Below are 15,335 nucleotides of genomic sequence, written 5' to 3' on the forward strand. Positions count from 1 at the left end.
TCCCCCAAGGCTAAGGGAGGCACACCACCCCCCACCCCCGACCCCACCCCCCACCCCCAGCATATTCCCAACAGCTCGAAAGCCAGAGTCACCAACTTCAATGCCACGGGCAGCAGGTAACACAAGGGAGGGAAGATGTGGGAGTGGTGGAACTTGGCCCACCTGAGAACGCAGCAGCCCCCATGCAGGCGCAGCCGTGCGAGGTGCGCGCCCAAAGTTCCCATTTTTCAAGATAAGCAGGAATACCGATTTGTATGTGACATCACCCGATTTGTAAATATTGACAACTAACAGGTTAGGTTCCCTGGGAAGAGAGGCTGAAGAGTTTTGAGCAGGTTTATGGCGAGTGCTCCGGGGATGAAGGAGCTGGCGCACCACGCAGAGGCACTGAAGCTGAAGGGGCGGGGAGGCCAGGGCTCTGACCACCTTTCAGAGTTGTCCCAACTTGAGACAAGAGGGCCGGGCCAGTCTTTGGCCACGCCCCGGGAGGGGCATCACCTTGGGGAGACCCCAAGGGCTATTCCTAATGCGGGGCCCACCTGTGAACCCACAGCGGCTGGAGGGTAGGGAGGGGCCCTGAAAAGGATCTGAGCCGAGCCCCAGAGCATCACCATAACTAATTACAAGAAAAAAATTTAGACCCAGGGTAAGACGAAGGAAATATGTCTGCAACTGAATCTGACCCATTGACGTCTCATGTGTTATATGATAAACATATGCTCCCTTCACACACTCCTCCTAGTGTATCTGTGTTTGTCCCAATGGGTAGCTGATTTCCCCTAAGTCTTCTGGACCAATGGCTGCTCCAGGAAGGTGTGCCAGGAATCCAGTGTTGTCTCAGGGGCCCCCCGTTCCAGTTTGAGAAGCCAGGAGGAGAGGCTGAATCATCCCATGAGGCCTGCATTTCAGGAGATTTCCCTGGGAGCAGGAGGCATGGCATCCCCAGGGGCAGGGAAGGCTGAGGGGGCCCCTTCTCAGCCTGCACAAGCTCCAGGAGGCAGCAGGCAAATTACAAAACAGGAAATGAGTTGTGGAGAGAGAAGGATGGTGGGAGAGGAAAGGAGCACCCCCTGGGACCTGAGCACCCAAGTTCAGGGCCCTGCGTCAACCCAAGCTCCCTCCCACCCACCCACCCCTGTCCCTGAGGCAGGGGTATCATTCCCACACTTGAGGCCCCACGAGTGCTAAGGGGAATCAGTGTCCTACAGACAGAAGGCATCAGCATGGCTCCCTCTCCCTGCCTGTGTCGTGTGTCCACCTGGGGGCCCCCACCCAGCATGTGTGTCTCTGTGGTCGTAGCCCTGTCTCTGTATCTGTCTCTCTCGGGATCTACACCAGCGTATGTCTCTTTCCTTCTCTCTGCTCCTCTGCTTCTGTGTGTGCCTCACTCTCTTGGCTGCATCTGTTTCACTCTCTGTGCCTGTGTCTCTATCTCTCCATCTCTCTCTCTCTGTCTCTCTCCACGTGTGTATTTCTGTCTGTCTCTGTCTCTTGCCCTCTCTACATCTCTGCATAAGCCTATGTGACTGCATTTCTCTCTGTGTCACTTCCAGTCATGTTGTCTTTTGGTCTGTCCATCTGTCCCTGCTCCTGCCTCAGTCTGTCTGTCTCTCTAGCTGAGCTCCTTTGTAGACTTTACCCCCACTGCTCCCGACCACTCAGTACGTGTGTGGCATCTCTCTCTGTCCGTGTGGAGTGTGTGTTTCTCTCTGTCCCACACTCTCTTCCACCCCATCCACATTCACACTCCTCTCTGTCACTCTCTGCCCCTGTGAGTCTCTCCTTCTGTCCTCTGGGCCTCCGGATCCCTGTGACAGGGACAGCTGGCCTCACGACTGCTCAGCCTGCCATAGGCCCACAAGCCTCTGGGAGCCACCAGCAGAGCAAGCCCCTCATCCCTTTGCAGCCACAGCTCTCTAAGCCTGCTCACTTCCCTGCCCCATGGGCCATTCAGTCCTTTACTTAACAAAGAGGAGCCCTGCCCCCACCTGCCTTTTGCCACCTCAGCCTGGTCAGACAATCACACTTTCTTTCCTCTCCTAACACAACCTGTGGGTGCTGAAGGGAGGCTGGTCTTCTCCATGCAAACCATGTATCAGCCCCACACATCAGTGTTGGAAACAGCTGTGTGCCTGGCTGCAGGAATGGCCCCGATTTATCCATGCCTCCCCGTGTCCACATCCATGGACTGTCCCCTCCCCCACTGACTGTGCACCTTGCTGTGTGACTTGCTTTGATCAATGGGTCTTGCCCTCCTGCAGCAGTTGGGACCTTGTGATCTCCATGTGGGCAAGCCTAGGCTAACCTGCTCAGGATGAAAGACATGTGGCCCTGTCGTCCCCATCACCCAGATGATAGCCAGCCATCCTTCTGGACATGTGGGTGAGGCCATCTGGGCCCAGACAGCCCCCAGCCAACCCACTAACCCACCACACAGGCATGAGTAAGCCCAGCCCAGACCCAAAGGACTGCCCTGCAGAATCATGAGCTAGATAAATGGTTATTGGTTTAAGCCACTATATTTTGGGGTGAGAGGATCGTTACTTAGCAACAGACAACTGGTACGCCAGGCTACCCAGGACCTGGGAGAATATGCTGCAGACTTCGACCCCAAACCACGAGGAAGCAGAGGCCGTCAGAGAAAAAATGTACTTACTGTCACATTTCATCCCCTGGTGGATGAGTCCATACAGCAGTGACCCACAGTGGTCACAAAATGTGGGGCTGGAGTACGTGTGGATCTTAAACTTATGTTTGCTCCGGGGATCCTAAGGCCAAAAGAAACAAACAAAAGAAGCCAGCGTCAGTGTGGCATGCCAAGGATTCACACTCATTGAGTATCCCCGGAGAACTCACCGAGAACTGAACCTGGTCCCCAGCGTTCATCATACCTGTTGCCCTGTGCCCAGATACAGTGCTTGGTAAGTTGTCGCTGAATGAATGACTAAGACAGCTGATGGCTCCCATTCCAGCCCAGCACACTCATTGTGCCTACAAGTCCTCCATCTGAGAACCCAACCTACTGACTCCCGCCTGCAGCAAGGACTCGAGAGACGGCAAAACGAAGTGACAGACACGTCAGTTAAACAGGTCCCTTTGCTCCTATTTTCCCCCCTTTATCCTCCGAGCAGGCTACTGGAGTGATCTAAAACCCACGTCTGGGCATGAAACCTCCCCACTTAGAGGCCACTTGCTAATACCTCCTCACCTCCAGAATAGAGCTCAAAGTCCAATCGACAGTCCGCAGGTTGTGGCAGAGACTGCCAGTTTTCCACCAATATCCATTCTTCCCTTTAATAAGAGAACCCTTGAGTTTCAGCAGAAAGCAGGCTGCCCAATTAGAGACCACATTTCCCAGCCTCCCTTGCAGCTTAGTGTGGCCATGTGACTTAGTCTAGCCAACAGGATATGTGTGCTTTAATGTTCCATTAAAAGGAATGTGTACAAGCCTCCCTGGCCCCTTTCCGCCTTCCCACTGGCCGGAAGATGGTGAGAACTGGAATCAACCACCTTGGACCCAAATTTGGAGCCATCTGTTGAAAGGGTAAAACCACCCCACCAGCCTTGGACTCTGTCCCTTTGGACAGACACCTGAGAGAAACCCTACCTTCTGTCTTGTTTAAGTCACTCACTATATTTGGAAGGCTATTTGTTACGGCAGCCTACACGGTACCCTATCCAACAAACATGCCCTTCATAACCTGGCAGGGTAGTGCAGTGGTTAAAGGTAAAGGCTTTGGAGCATAAACTGCCTGCATTCTTCTTAGCTGTATGACTTTAAGCAAGTTACTTAATCTCTTTGTGCTTCAGTTTCCTTGTCTGTAAAATGGAGATAATGATAGCACTATAAGCTCATAGGACCATTCGAAAGAATAAATGGGTCAACTTACGTGGAGCTCTTAGAACCGCCGGGCACACTGTAAGCAGTATAAGCTCTTGTGTTATTACCACATCCCCCAGGTCGTCCCAACTACGGCCCCAGGAGCACACTGTGATCTCAGCACACAGGACTCGTTCATACTCCCAGACATGCCAGACCCTTCATGAGCCTCTGGCTCTGCCCATTGTCCTTCTCCCCCAGGAGCTGCTCTTCCGTCACTGCTCCAACTGCGAAATTCCTTCTTCCCTTTCCCCACCCAGCCTGAAAGTTGCTTTCTCTGTGAAATAGGATACTGCCAACATTAAGACCACAGACCTTAGGTTCCGACCCAGGGCTCATCCGACACTCTAGCCTTCACTATATGCTACTCATCTCTTCCCTCATTCTTTCATCTAGTCACATGTGTTTACTGACGCAGGTGCCTTCTTAAAACTTATGTTCTAATAACAGAGACAGAACATGAACAAGTAAGCAAATAAATAGACACAGTAAGTAGATACTATTTTATGCCCTATTAAAGTGATGAGCGTTTCTCCTTAGGAAGCTTGTTTTCAAAATTCAAAAACAATCCTTATACCTACTAGAATGCTAAAATTTTAGAAAACTGAAACCGGCAATACCAATGCTGGTGAGGAGAGAACACAACTGAAAGTCTCATACAATGTGGGGGGGATGCAAAATGGTAGAGCCGCTCTGGAAGACAGTTTGGCAGTTTCTTATGCAGTTAGCTATACCCTTATTGTATCTGAGCCAGTATCCCCACTCCTAGTGTGAAATGAAAACATTTATCTGTACAAAAACCTGTACATGAAAGTTTATAGCCACTTTACTTATAATAGCAGAACCTGGAAACGACCTAAATGTCCTTGAATGTGCGTGCGGTACATCCACACAAGGGAAACCTTCTCTGCAGTAAGAAGGAATGAATTCCTGATACAACGAACAACATTCATGAACCTCAAAAGCGTTACGCTGAGAGAAAGAGCAAACACACACTGTCTGATTCCACTTAAATGACCTTCTGGAAAAGGCAAAACTATGGGGACAGAAAACAGATCGGTGGAGAGGAGTTGGGATGGAAAGGGGATTGGCGACAAAGGGGTAACATGCTGGAACTTTCTGAAGTGACTGGAATGTTCTATATATCAACTGTGGTGAATTTTTACTGTATGTAAAGAAAGGGAATTTTGTCGCATGGAAACTCTATCTCAATAAGCCTGCCTTAAAAATCCTCAGTCACTGCAGGCTTTTGTTGGCCTGCATCTTCTCAATGAGCTACAAAGCTGCTTTCATGACATTCTGAGCCTCTGCAGTCAGGCACATGAAGTGTTGGCCCTTGCACAGCTCTGAACGGCCAAGTTTTTGAGGCTGGGTCAGCTCTGCTCTGGCCAGTGGGACCCTGAAGGGCTCCCAAGACGCAGAAGGACCCCAGCAGCCAGCTGCCCTGCTCGAGGACAGAGGTGCTACCCCAGTAACAACAGCAGGGCTTAGAAATCACAACAGAAAAGCTAATGGCTCTCAATTGATGGCTTAACCATTATGTTTCCATCCCTGAGCAATGAGACTAAGAAATGCATCTGGTTCCTGGAAAGAGTCCTAGTGCTCTGGGCCATAAAACACTTCCCACGTGCCTGCCCTTTGAGAATTCACCTTGAAGTTGAGAAATGAGTGCCCCAAATCCACCTGAAAAGAAACACCTGCTCATGACTGATATTAGCCTTTAGGGGGCGCTCAAGGCTTCTCTCACTCCCCTACTTAGCCTCTAAGGAGGAGAAGAGCCAATCCGATTGGTCAGATTCCAAGATGCTGATTGGCTGGCCTCAGTGGGTGGAGCTTGCACAGCTAGTAAAAGGTGCGCCACCATCTTTTTCTTTCTCTCCCATCTCCCTCTCCTCTCCCAGGCAGATGCAGGGTCCAGGTCAGGTGGTGTCACCCTAAGAAGGCTGGGCATGAGTGGTCTGGACCAGCTCCACTCCAAGCCCTGGGGCAAGTAATCTCCTCTTGACTCTTGCTCTCCCTTTTGGGTTCCCTGATTGTGGACCTTATAGGAACCAAGGATTCATTTTGATTGGGTGTTAAATTTCCTTAGGGCTACCCAGTATAGAAAAAAGGAGTCCCCGAGACTTCATGAGCCCTACCTTGAGACTTGAGGCAAAACCCCAACTAATAATAAATTGCCTCTTTGCTAGCCCTGCACTTTCCTCCATGCATATATCTCCTTGGGGAATCTCAGGGCAAAGGATTCGAACATTTCTCACCAGATGTTATCAAGCACCTTCTCGGTCTCAGCATGTCTCTTCAACAACGGGAGATGCCAAGTAGCAGAAAGGATGGGAAGGGAAAAGAAAACACACCTGTTGAGAGCTGCTCATGTGCCAAGCCTATGCTGGACGTGCCACATGTACTTTCTCCAGTCCTCATGGTACGCCATGTGGAAGATGCTATTCCTTCCCATTTCAACGATGATGATATGGACCCAGACTAGGGAGGAAGACCGTCTCCAAGGTCATCCATCTGGCCCCCTGCAGAGCTTGGATTCACCCCAGGTCTGCCTGGCTCCAAAGCTGGGATGCACGAAGTTACTCTCTCTTTTCTCCTCACTTCCCAACATCACTAATGCCTCATCATTCAGGTCCAGCTAATACAGCACTTCCTTCCTGCCTGCCTTTGTTAATTCACCCAGCAAATGTTTTGTGAGAGCCAGATTCTTCCTAGGCATTGTGGATACAACTGTGAGCACAGGAGACAGAATGCCTGCCCTCATGGAACTTATATTCTAATGGCAGAGAGAAACCAAAAAGAAACAAACAAATCTCCTGCCCTCCCAAAGCTTCCGCATCATAGCATTTAAACTACTGTAATGTAATTGTGTGTTGAATAGCATCTCTCTCATGCTTATTTGCAAGCAACATGAGGAAATTTTGCTCACCATTATATCCCAGGGCATATACTGTATTTGGCATATGGAAGGTGCTCAATAAATATTTAATAAGTGAGAGTTAACATTTATTGACCATTTATTCATGCCAGGAGCTATTTTCAGGGATTTACCAGGCATTGACTCATTTAATCCTCATAATGTTCCCATGAACTATGTATTACTTACTACCCCCATTTTACAGATGAGGAAATCGAGGCATCGAGCGGTGCACTGACTTGCCCAGGGCTCCCCAGCCTCGGCAAGCACAGAATTTTGCACAGTGGCTGGCATGTAGTAAGAGGTCAATGAGTTGTGATGGCAGCTGTGGGGCTGCAGTCATAGCTACCAACCACTGAGAGCTCCTGCGAGAAGCACATGCTGTTTTAGGAAAATGCTTCGAGACTGCTGTGCAAGGGGCCTAGAGCCAGACAGGAGAAAGGAAGGCCAATCAGGCAAGTTGCAGGGATAAGGTTGTTTCTTTATGGTATGTTTAGAGGCTGTTGGAGGTGCCTCCAGCCTCGTTCCCCTGCCTCAGCTTCCAGGAGGGCTCACATTTGTAAGTACCAACTCCACCCCCCATGGCGCCAATCCCTCAGACCACCCGCACAAACCAGGTCATCCCCCGATTGATTCTGCCAGCCTCCCACCTGCCACCTGGAAGAGCTTGGGATAAGGCCGCACTGCCACAACTGAGGTCCTCATGACTCCACGACCCTCAAGCAGAATCCTTCAGGGTGCCCGTCCACACCTGCCATTGCCCAGGGCCAGCTCTGAGGTGGGCGGGTTTGCACTTTGAGATGCCCCGTACCCCTGTGCCCAGATATAGCTGACTGGCACGGAGGTGGACACTTGGCTCAAGGGCCTCACATGCTTAGAGGCTGGGATGCAGGTGGCCAGGAGACATGCAGCCCCAAGGCTGAGGTGGCCATTTTTTACAGCTAGCTGCAAGGAGCAGAGATCTGTTACCTGCAATGGGGGGCATAGGGGGAGGGGGGCAGTGTGAGAGTCAAAATGTTTACAGTCACTTTGGCTCAGACACTACCCACTGACCAATCAGAATGGACCACAGGGCCCAGCTATGCGGGGAGTTAACTCTTTAGTTGCCAGCCAGCGAGGCAAGGTAGGGAGGAGCTGGTGGGGAGGAAGTGGATGGAGGGAAGATGGTGGGGGGGGGGTGCTCAGAGGGCCCTGTGGCTATTTACCAATCGGTTTAAAAGTATTTCAATATTTTCACAACCGCTACAGTAGCGCCAGTGGATACAGGTTAAATGTCAGCCCTGCCTCTAACCAAAATCCATTCCCTTTACCGCCTCTGAGGCTGTGGCTACTGACCCACCCTGGGGTGAGCCCAGGGACCCACGGAGCCTCTAAGTCATAACTATCCCTATGGCCTTGTTTGGATCCCATTCAAAGAAGCAGTGCCCACTTCTGCCTCAATCCCTTCCCCATCCCAGGACACAGAGGCGCCCCCCCCCCCCCCATCCCCGCAATCCACCTAAGCCCATCCCCTTCCCTGGCCTGGGTCCTCCTTCATGCTCAGAGGTCACAGTCTGGAGCCCATGGGCCATACCCAGCTTACAAACAAGCTACATTTGGCCCATATGGTGCATCTTTAAAACGTGAATTAGTTGACTACATTTAAAAATCATAAAACGTCAGATAAAAATGCAAATTTCTGACTCCTTTTGAAAATTCACAAGTTGTGGCAACACTGCACACACATTCCTGTGGGCTGAGCAGTGACTGCCTCCTTTAGATACAGAATAAGTTTCCAGTTCTCCACAGTCCCCACCATTCCCTACTGTGTTATACCATGTCTGCCTCACTCTTCCCTTCCCCACCTGGACTCTGTAGGAATTTGGGTTTGTGACTTCTGCCAGATCACCCCATCCTCTCTCCCTACACTCCACTCGCTGGGATCCAACCACATGTGAACTGAATGAGTTCATTTGGCTCAGTGCCAAGTACTTTCAGAAATAGGTTTGAAACTACTGTATCCCTACCCCAGCATCACACCCTGATTCCCATGTCCCCGGTCATCTCTGTCACCCCCAGGAGTCAGGTTTCCACCAGATCCCGGCATGACTCCTCTCCTCACTATTTCAGGTGGCTGAGGCTCCATCATGCCTTGTACAAGGCAAGCTTGGATTTGCACATTTTCTTCCACTTCTGATCCTGATCTGAGAGATTGCTGAATAACAACAACAAAATAATAATCAACTCTTGCGACTCTTACTACCACCAGGAATTGCGCACAGACTAACTGCCAAGCACTGTGCTAAGTGTCCCACATCACGTCATTAAATCCTCATGACGGCCAATGAGGGACGAGTTATTACTATCGCCTGGTGTTCCAGATGACCAAACCGAGGCTTAAAGAAGTAACTTGTCCAAGGTCACAAAGCAAGGAAGTGGGAGAGCCAGGACTGGAATCCAGGTTTGTCAGGCTCCAGAGATGCAGGCAGCTGAGCGGGCACACCTGCGTGCCACCTGGCTGCTTCCCTGCTCCTCAGCCTAGCCAGAGCGTCTCCCACCTGACAGAGGATTCTGGAGGATGACACCCTTCGTCCCACACAAAAGCAGCACCAGCCAGTGACAGGCCACTCAGGGTTCCCCACCCCCTGCCCAAAACCAGAGTCTTCACCACGAACACCCAAATCCCAGGACCAAAAGTTAGGCAGATCCTGGCTCAGCATCTTCAGGTCATCACCTGACTCCAGGCACAAGCAGCCAAGGAGGAAGGAAGCACAGATCAGAAAACAAAAAAAAAAGAAAAAACTTTAAACCTCTAAGTCAAAGCCTAAAATAGCCTCTCTCAGTCTGAATGGGCTGTGTGGCTTTGTTCACAGGTGGGCTGAAATCTGGCCAAGCTGAGGCAAAGCTGCAGGACCAAGGAAGCTGAATTGAAACACAGCCCAACACCATCAGTCAGAGGAGGAAGTAAAAGCAACCTGTAAATTCAGACTGTGTCGTCCCTGCACATTTGCAGGCCACAAAAGCCCCCAAAGGTACATTTCCCAGGTGGTAGATGGGCCAGGCAAAACTGAAGATCCCAGATGGAAATACTACCGGAACAGAGGGCAGGTTACTAGCATGGGCTCTGAAGTTAACTGTGTGACCTCAGGCAAGTGGCTTAACCTCTCTGAGTCTCTAGTTCCTTGTCCATAAAATGCTAGACTGGTTGTGATGATTAAAGCTCCCAGCAGAGCGCCCTGCACACAGAAAGCACAAGCTCTTGACTTTATTATTCCAAAGGGAAAAAATAATCATGGTGATACTCCCAAACTTCAGTCTTCATCCATCATAATTTTACACATCTACAGACAACCCATAATATTATTTTCTTGGCACTTTTCCCTAACTCATTTTTACTTAAATAAACTTAGTTTAAAATGAAACTCTGTAAGATGGGCCAGCCCTGGTGGCCTAGTGGTTAAGTTTGGTGTGCTCCACTTTAGCGGCCCAAGTTCCATTCCTGGGCGTGGACCTCCACTGCTCTGTTAGTGGCCTGCTGTGCTGGTGGCCCACATACTAAAAAATAGAGGAAGATTGGCACAGATGTTAGCTCAGGGCTAATCTTCCTCAGCAAAAAAAAAAAAGAAAGAAAGAAAAAAGGAAACCCTGTAAGAGTGTGAACTCATGGGATTGATGTGCAAATTATGTTTCTTCTAATACCTTAAAATGAAATAAACAAGTCTTAAAATGAAGTTTTAAAATGTTCATCCCAACAGCCTCCATTGAGAAGCTGTGGAGACACAGATACACATATTCCTGGTGGGTGAGCCAATTGGTATTATTACCCCATGGGCTCAATTTGGCACTATCTATCAAAATTACAAATGTGTCTCCCCTTCTGACGCCCCATGCATTCCACTTCCAGGAGTTTATCTTGGAGAGAAACCGCATACAAAGGAAGTAATATATGCATGAGGTTGTTCATTGCAGCGTTGTTTATAACAGCAAGAGATTTTAAACAAGCCAAGTGTCCTAGGCAGGGAGCTGCTTAAGTAAATCATAGTGCAGCTACACAATGGAATACTATGCAGATATGAAGAAGAACGAGGAATTCTCTGCACTAGTATGGAAAAATCTTAAGGGTATATTTTTAAGTGAAAAAAAGAAAAAGAAAAAGAAAAAGACAAAATGCCAGTGTGCAGAAGAGTGTATGTTGCATGCGACCTTGCGTGTGAGAAAGTGAGGCGGGATATGAAAGTATATTCTAAGTGACTCACACCTGCATAAAGAAACACTGGAAGGATACACTGTGAGGAACCTAATAAAAGTGTTTACCTAGGAAGCAAAGAGAACAGGGAGTAAGACTTCTCCATATGACCTTTGTGTAGTTTCGATGTCGAGTAGAGTATTTGAGTGTTTATCTGGGTACAACGAAAATCTCCCACCAGGCTGGGTAACATGATCCTGCCAGGCCCCAAAATGCAAACAACACTCCAAAAATTCCCGAGAGACAAAGAAGCAGGGAAGCCTTAATTGGGACTGTGTGACCTGAGACTTTGTGAACATGAAATGCGTACAATGCTAGAAGCTGTAATTACACGCGCGCCGCAGCTGAAAGGAGGACGCTATAATTTGGTGAAGATCTTTCATCTGTTCCTGGAGCAGAGAGTGAATAGAGGTGATAAGGCGGCCGGTCCGCTCCAGCCTCTGACGCACCACGCCTTCGGCACCCCGCCCCTTCGGCAAACAAGTAATTGTTCAACTGGAAGGACGAGCTTCCGCTGTGTAAACCTTGGTAGAATTCTAAATACGATTTCCTGGGTTCAGATCTACAGTGTAGTCAACGTCAGTATCAGGGGTTAATTAATAGCCACGTTCAAACTTAACGCCTGGCTCCGGCAGCTATTAGCTTTTTGACTCTGGGGCAAGTTATTTAACCCTTTTAAGCTTTAGTTTCTTCATCTGAAAATGGAATAATGGTACTATCTAATTCCTAAATTGATGAGAGAGTTCAGACAGTTACTGCATGGAAACTGCCTAAGTGTCACTGGTGGGAATAAACATTTAATAAGTGTTCACTGTTATGATTAATTTCCTGTCCATATCCTTCGTCCATGTTTAATTCAAGTTTGTTTCTTTCTAAATGATTTATAACAAATTTCCTTTATAATTATGAAGGATATTAACCATTCATCTATGACAAATGCCATAAATATTTTCCCAGTTTTTCATTTGCCTTTTAATTTTGTTGACGTTCATTTTTCAACATACAATACCACAAGTGTGTTTGTGTGTATTTAAATAAAGTGAAAATTCTTCCATTTTCCTTTATGGTCTCTGCCTCTGCTGTTATATTTAGAAGGTCCTTCCCTGTATTTTCTTCAACCTCTTACAGTTTCATTTTTTCACATTGAAATCACTATTTCCCTTGGAATTCATTTTAGCAGGAGCTCTGAGGAAAGATCTTTACTTTTTTTCTTAAATGTTTAGCCAGTTGTAACAACAAATGTATGGAATGGATCTTCCCCCTGCGGATTTGAAATGCCTCTTTACCATACACTAATTTTTCATGTACCCTTTGTTCACTTTAAAATTTTCTCTAATGCTCCATTGGTTTATCTCTATTCCTGCCTCAGCCCCATACTATCGTAATATATCACTGGTTTATCATATCTTAGTACCTAGAAACATGCATATTATACCCACCCACCCCGCCCCCACCATTACTGTCTGCTTTCAAAATTTTCTTGGTTATTCTCACCCAGGTATTCTTCCAGATTGTATTGGAAATGCCAGTCTTTGCCAAGCCTACTTATTGTCCATTCTAGAAAAATTCCCACCTGCAGCACCAGCTCAGTGGGCAGCAGAGCATCTGACCCCAGGCTTCCAGCCCGTGCTGAATGGACCAAGGTCTGGTGAGTGATGTGCAATTTAGGAAGGAAGAAATGGGCCAATGAGAACTTAGAAGAAGGAAGTGTAAAGTGCTGGGAGCTGGAGCAGAGCTACAGGTGTGTGTGTGGTGGGGCTGCTGCAGAATCAAGGCTGCAGTGGAGAGAGAGAGAAGGAGACAGAATTCACGTGTAACTTGAGCCTTCTTTTATGTCCTTCCAGAAAAGCTGTTTTTTTTTCCCCTAAATTCTTCTTAGTTGCCATTAATGTGAAGCTAGTCTCTTCTTTTCCAGGATTTATATGTTATTTCAACGAGTGACCCAATTCATTAGCTAAGTCAGCAGTTCCCAACCTGGCTGTGGCATACATGCACAACTCCTGCAGAAATGTATTCCCAGGCCTCTGGGTGGGGCTCGCAGCAGTGGGGAGCCACGATTCTATGGGGGGCTTGTATCCCTCAGATATATACAGAACGTTTGTGAAGAGCTCAGAACTGGTGACACCGGGCCAGCTCTCCTGAAAGTAGCCATGGGCTGGAGCTGAGTCCTGGCCACACCCTTCGGTGGGGCATATACTCAGCAAGTCACCACCGTCCCGACTCAGCCTGCTGGTTACTGCCTGGCCCCTGCAGGCATCTGAGTTTGTAACTCCCGCCGGATCCCAACTCTGCCTAGTGTAACCACAGGACACAGCAGCCACATCCATTCATTGAACCTCAGAGAAAAGTGCAGACCCAGCCTCAGGTGAAAGTGGGAGTCCTCATTCTCCACAGCAAACAGGAGAAGGCTGTGTGCGTGGACGAGCCAGCCCCAACTCTAAGCGGCTTCAAGGCATCCAACACTGGACCTGCAGCTTCAGCTCCAATTTGGTCCTGAGTCGGCAGGGATAAGGAGCCACATCCTTTCCAGCAGGCGAGGCCTGGAACTGGTCAGGTGACCCTCAGCCTGCTGCAGGATCCAGTTCACCATGAAGAGGTGGTTTAGCCGGGTATTTAAAAGGTGAGGCTCCAGCTCATGTGCCAATTCAAAAGCCAGTCTCATCACTTGGCCATGTTGCCTAACCTCTCCAAGCTTGTGTCCTCGTCATTAACGAGGGGTAACAAGGACATTTATTTCCTGGGATTGTTGTGGGGAGTGAATTACTTCAAACCTTTAAAACAGCTGCCTGACACAGAGCAGGTACTCAATAAACACCAGCTATTTATTATTAATTATTGCTTGCCAGGGCATCTCTACGTCTGCTGAGCTGTAACTTTCCCCAGTAAACCCCATATATGTTCCCAATTCTGGAACATCAGTCTTGATTTCCTGCGCCGATTCCCTCCACTAAAGCAATGAGCCATTCATTTATCTATCCATTTATTCACCAAATATTCGTCAAGCACCTTGCAGGGGACAGGTGGTGGACAAGCAAAATCAGATACAGTCTCTGCCCTCATGCACTCCCAGCCTAGGGGGCAGGAGACGGTGAAAGAGCACAACAGATGGACAGGACACTTGTGACTGCTGCCAAGGAGAAGCTCACAGTGCTAGGGTCTCCAGGGAGGGACTCAGCTGCACAGAGAGGTCCGGGAGGCCTCCCTGAGGAAGTGAAGACACAGCTAAGATCTGAAAGATAAGAGGGCAGCAGCCACCTAGCTGGGGCTCCGCGTGCAGTTCAGCTGCATGGGGTCCTGCTTCAACACAGCAGGTACTGGCTGACACGGCCCCACCACCCCATGGCCACCTGCCTGGCTTCAAGCTCTGCCTCAGCCTCCATTCCCTGTTCCCAGCTGGGACCCCTCAGCCATGAGACCCCAGTCCCCACGAGAGGAAATTTAGTAGAGAGTTCATGAGACAGACTCTAAAGCTGGACAGTCCAAATTCACCCCCAGCTCTGTTACTTCCTAGTCCTGCGGGCTTGAGCAAGTTACTTAAGCGCTATGAGCCTTAATGGTCTCACCTGTGAAATGGAGCGAAGCGCTGTCAGCTGGAGGGGCACTACAGCAGGCAGCGTGCGCTGCAAGGCCAGGCTGCCTGGGACTGAATCCCAACTCAACTACTTCCTAGCTGTGTGACTTTGGGCAGGTTACCTAACCTTGCTGTGCTTCCGTCTCCTCATCTCTAAAGTGGAAATAATAATAATAGCGCTAAGATTATAAGATTTTAAAGAATTTAAAGGATTATAAGAATTTAAAGAATTAATATCTGTACAGGGCTCAGCACAGAGCCTGGCACTTAGTAAACACTATGTGTTTGTTGAATATAATAAATAATATTTCTGCTGTCTAGATTTGCAAGGATTAATGAAATCAGATTATATTGTGCTTATTAGCCCAGTGACTCGTATGTAGTGTGTACCTGATAAATGTTAACTTAAAACCTACATCTGTGATCTTGGGCAAGTCACTTCCATGCTCTGGTCTCAGTTCCCCCTTCAGAAAACAAAGGGGTTAAGCCGGGTATTCCCCCCGACCCCCGCCGAGGGCCTTCAAGTTCGGACAACCTTGGTGGTCCAGGCCGTGCCCAGAGTCGGCCCCGCCTCTTCCTGTGGAGGCCGCAACGTGAGTTCATCGCTCAGAGTGTAGAGCAGTCATTTCAGGCAACAGTCCCACCGCAACAGATGACACCCTCGTGTTATAAATAAACCCTCCCTCACCCACAAAACATGCACATCCACCCTCTGCCCTTCCCAACAGCACCAGCGGCCAAC

General features: G+C 48.8%; 1 protein-coding gene across 2 annotated transcripts in view; it reads right to left on the reverse strand.

Annotated features, from left to right (window-relative positions):
* Nucleotides 1–15,335, reverse strand: part of PRKCB (protein kinase C beta) — a 304,452-nt gene that overhangs the window by 141,049 nt on the left and 148,068 nt on the right. For both annotated transcript variants that reach the window (XM_044746781.2, XM_044746780.2), the window contains exon 4: nt 2,657–2,768. In XM_044746781.2, the coding sequence (XP_044602716.1) occupies nt 2,657–2,768 (112 nt within the window). The remainder of the gene's footprint in view (nt 1–2,656; nt 2,769–15,335) is intronic.

This window comes from Equus asinus, chromosome 14, assembly GCF_041296235.1.
Source record: "Equus asinus isolate D_3611 breed Donkey chromosome 14, EquAss-T2T_v2, whole genome shotgun sequence".
Lineage (NCBI taxonomy): Eukaryota > Metazoa > Chordata > Mammalia > Perissodactyla > Equidae > Equus > Equus asinus.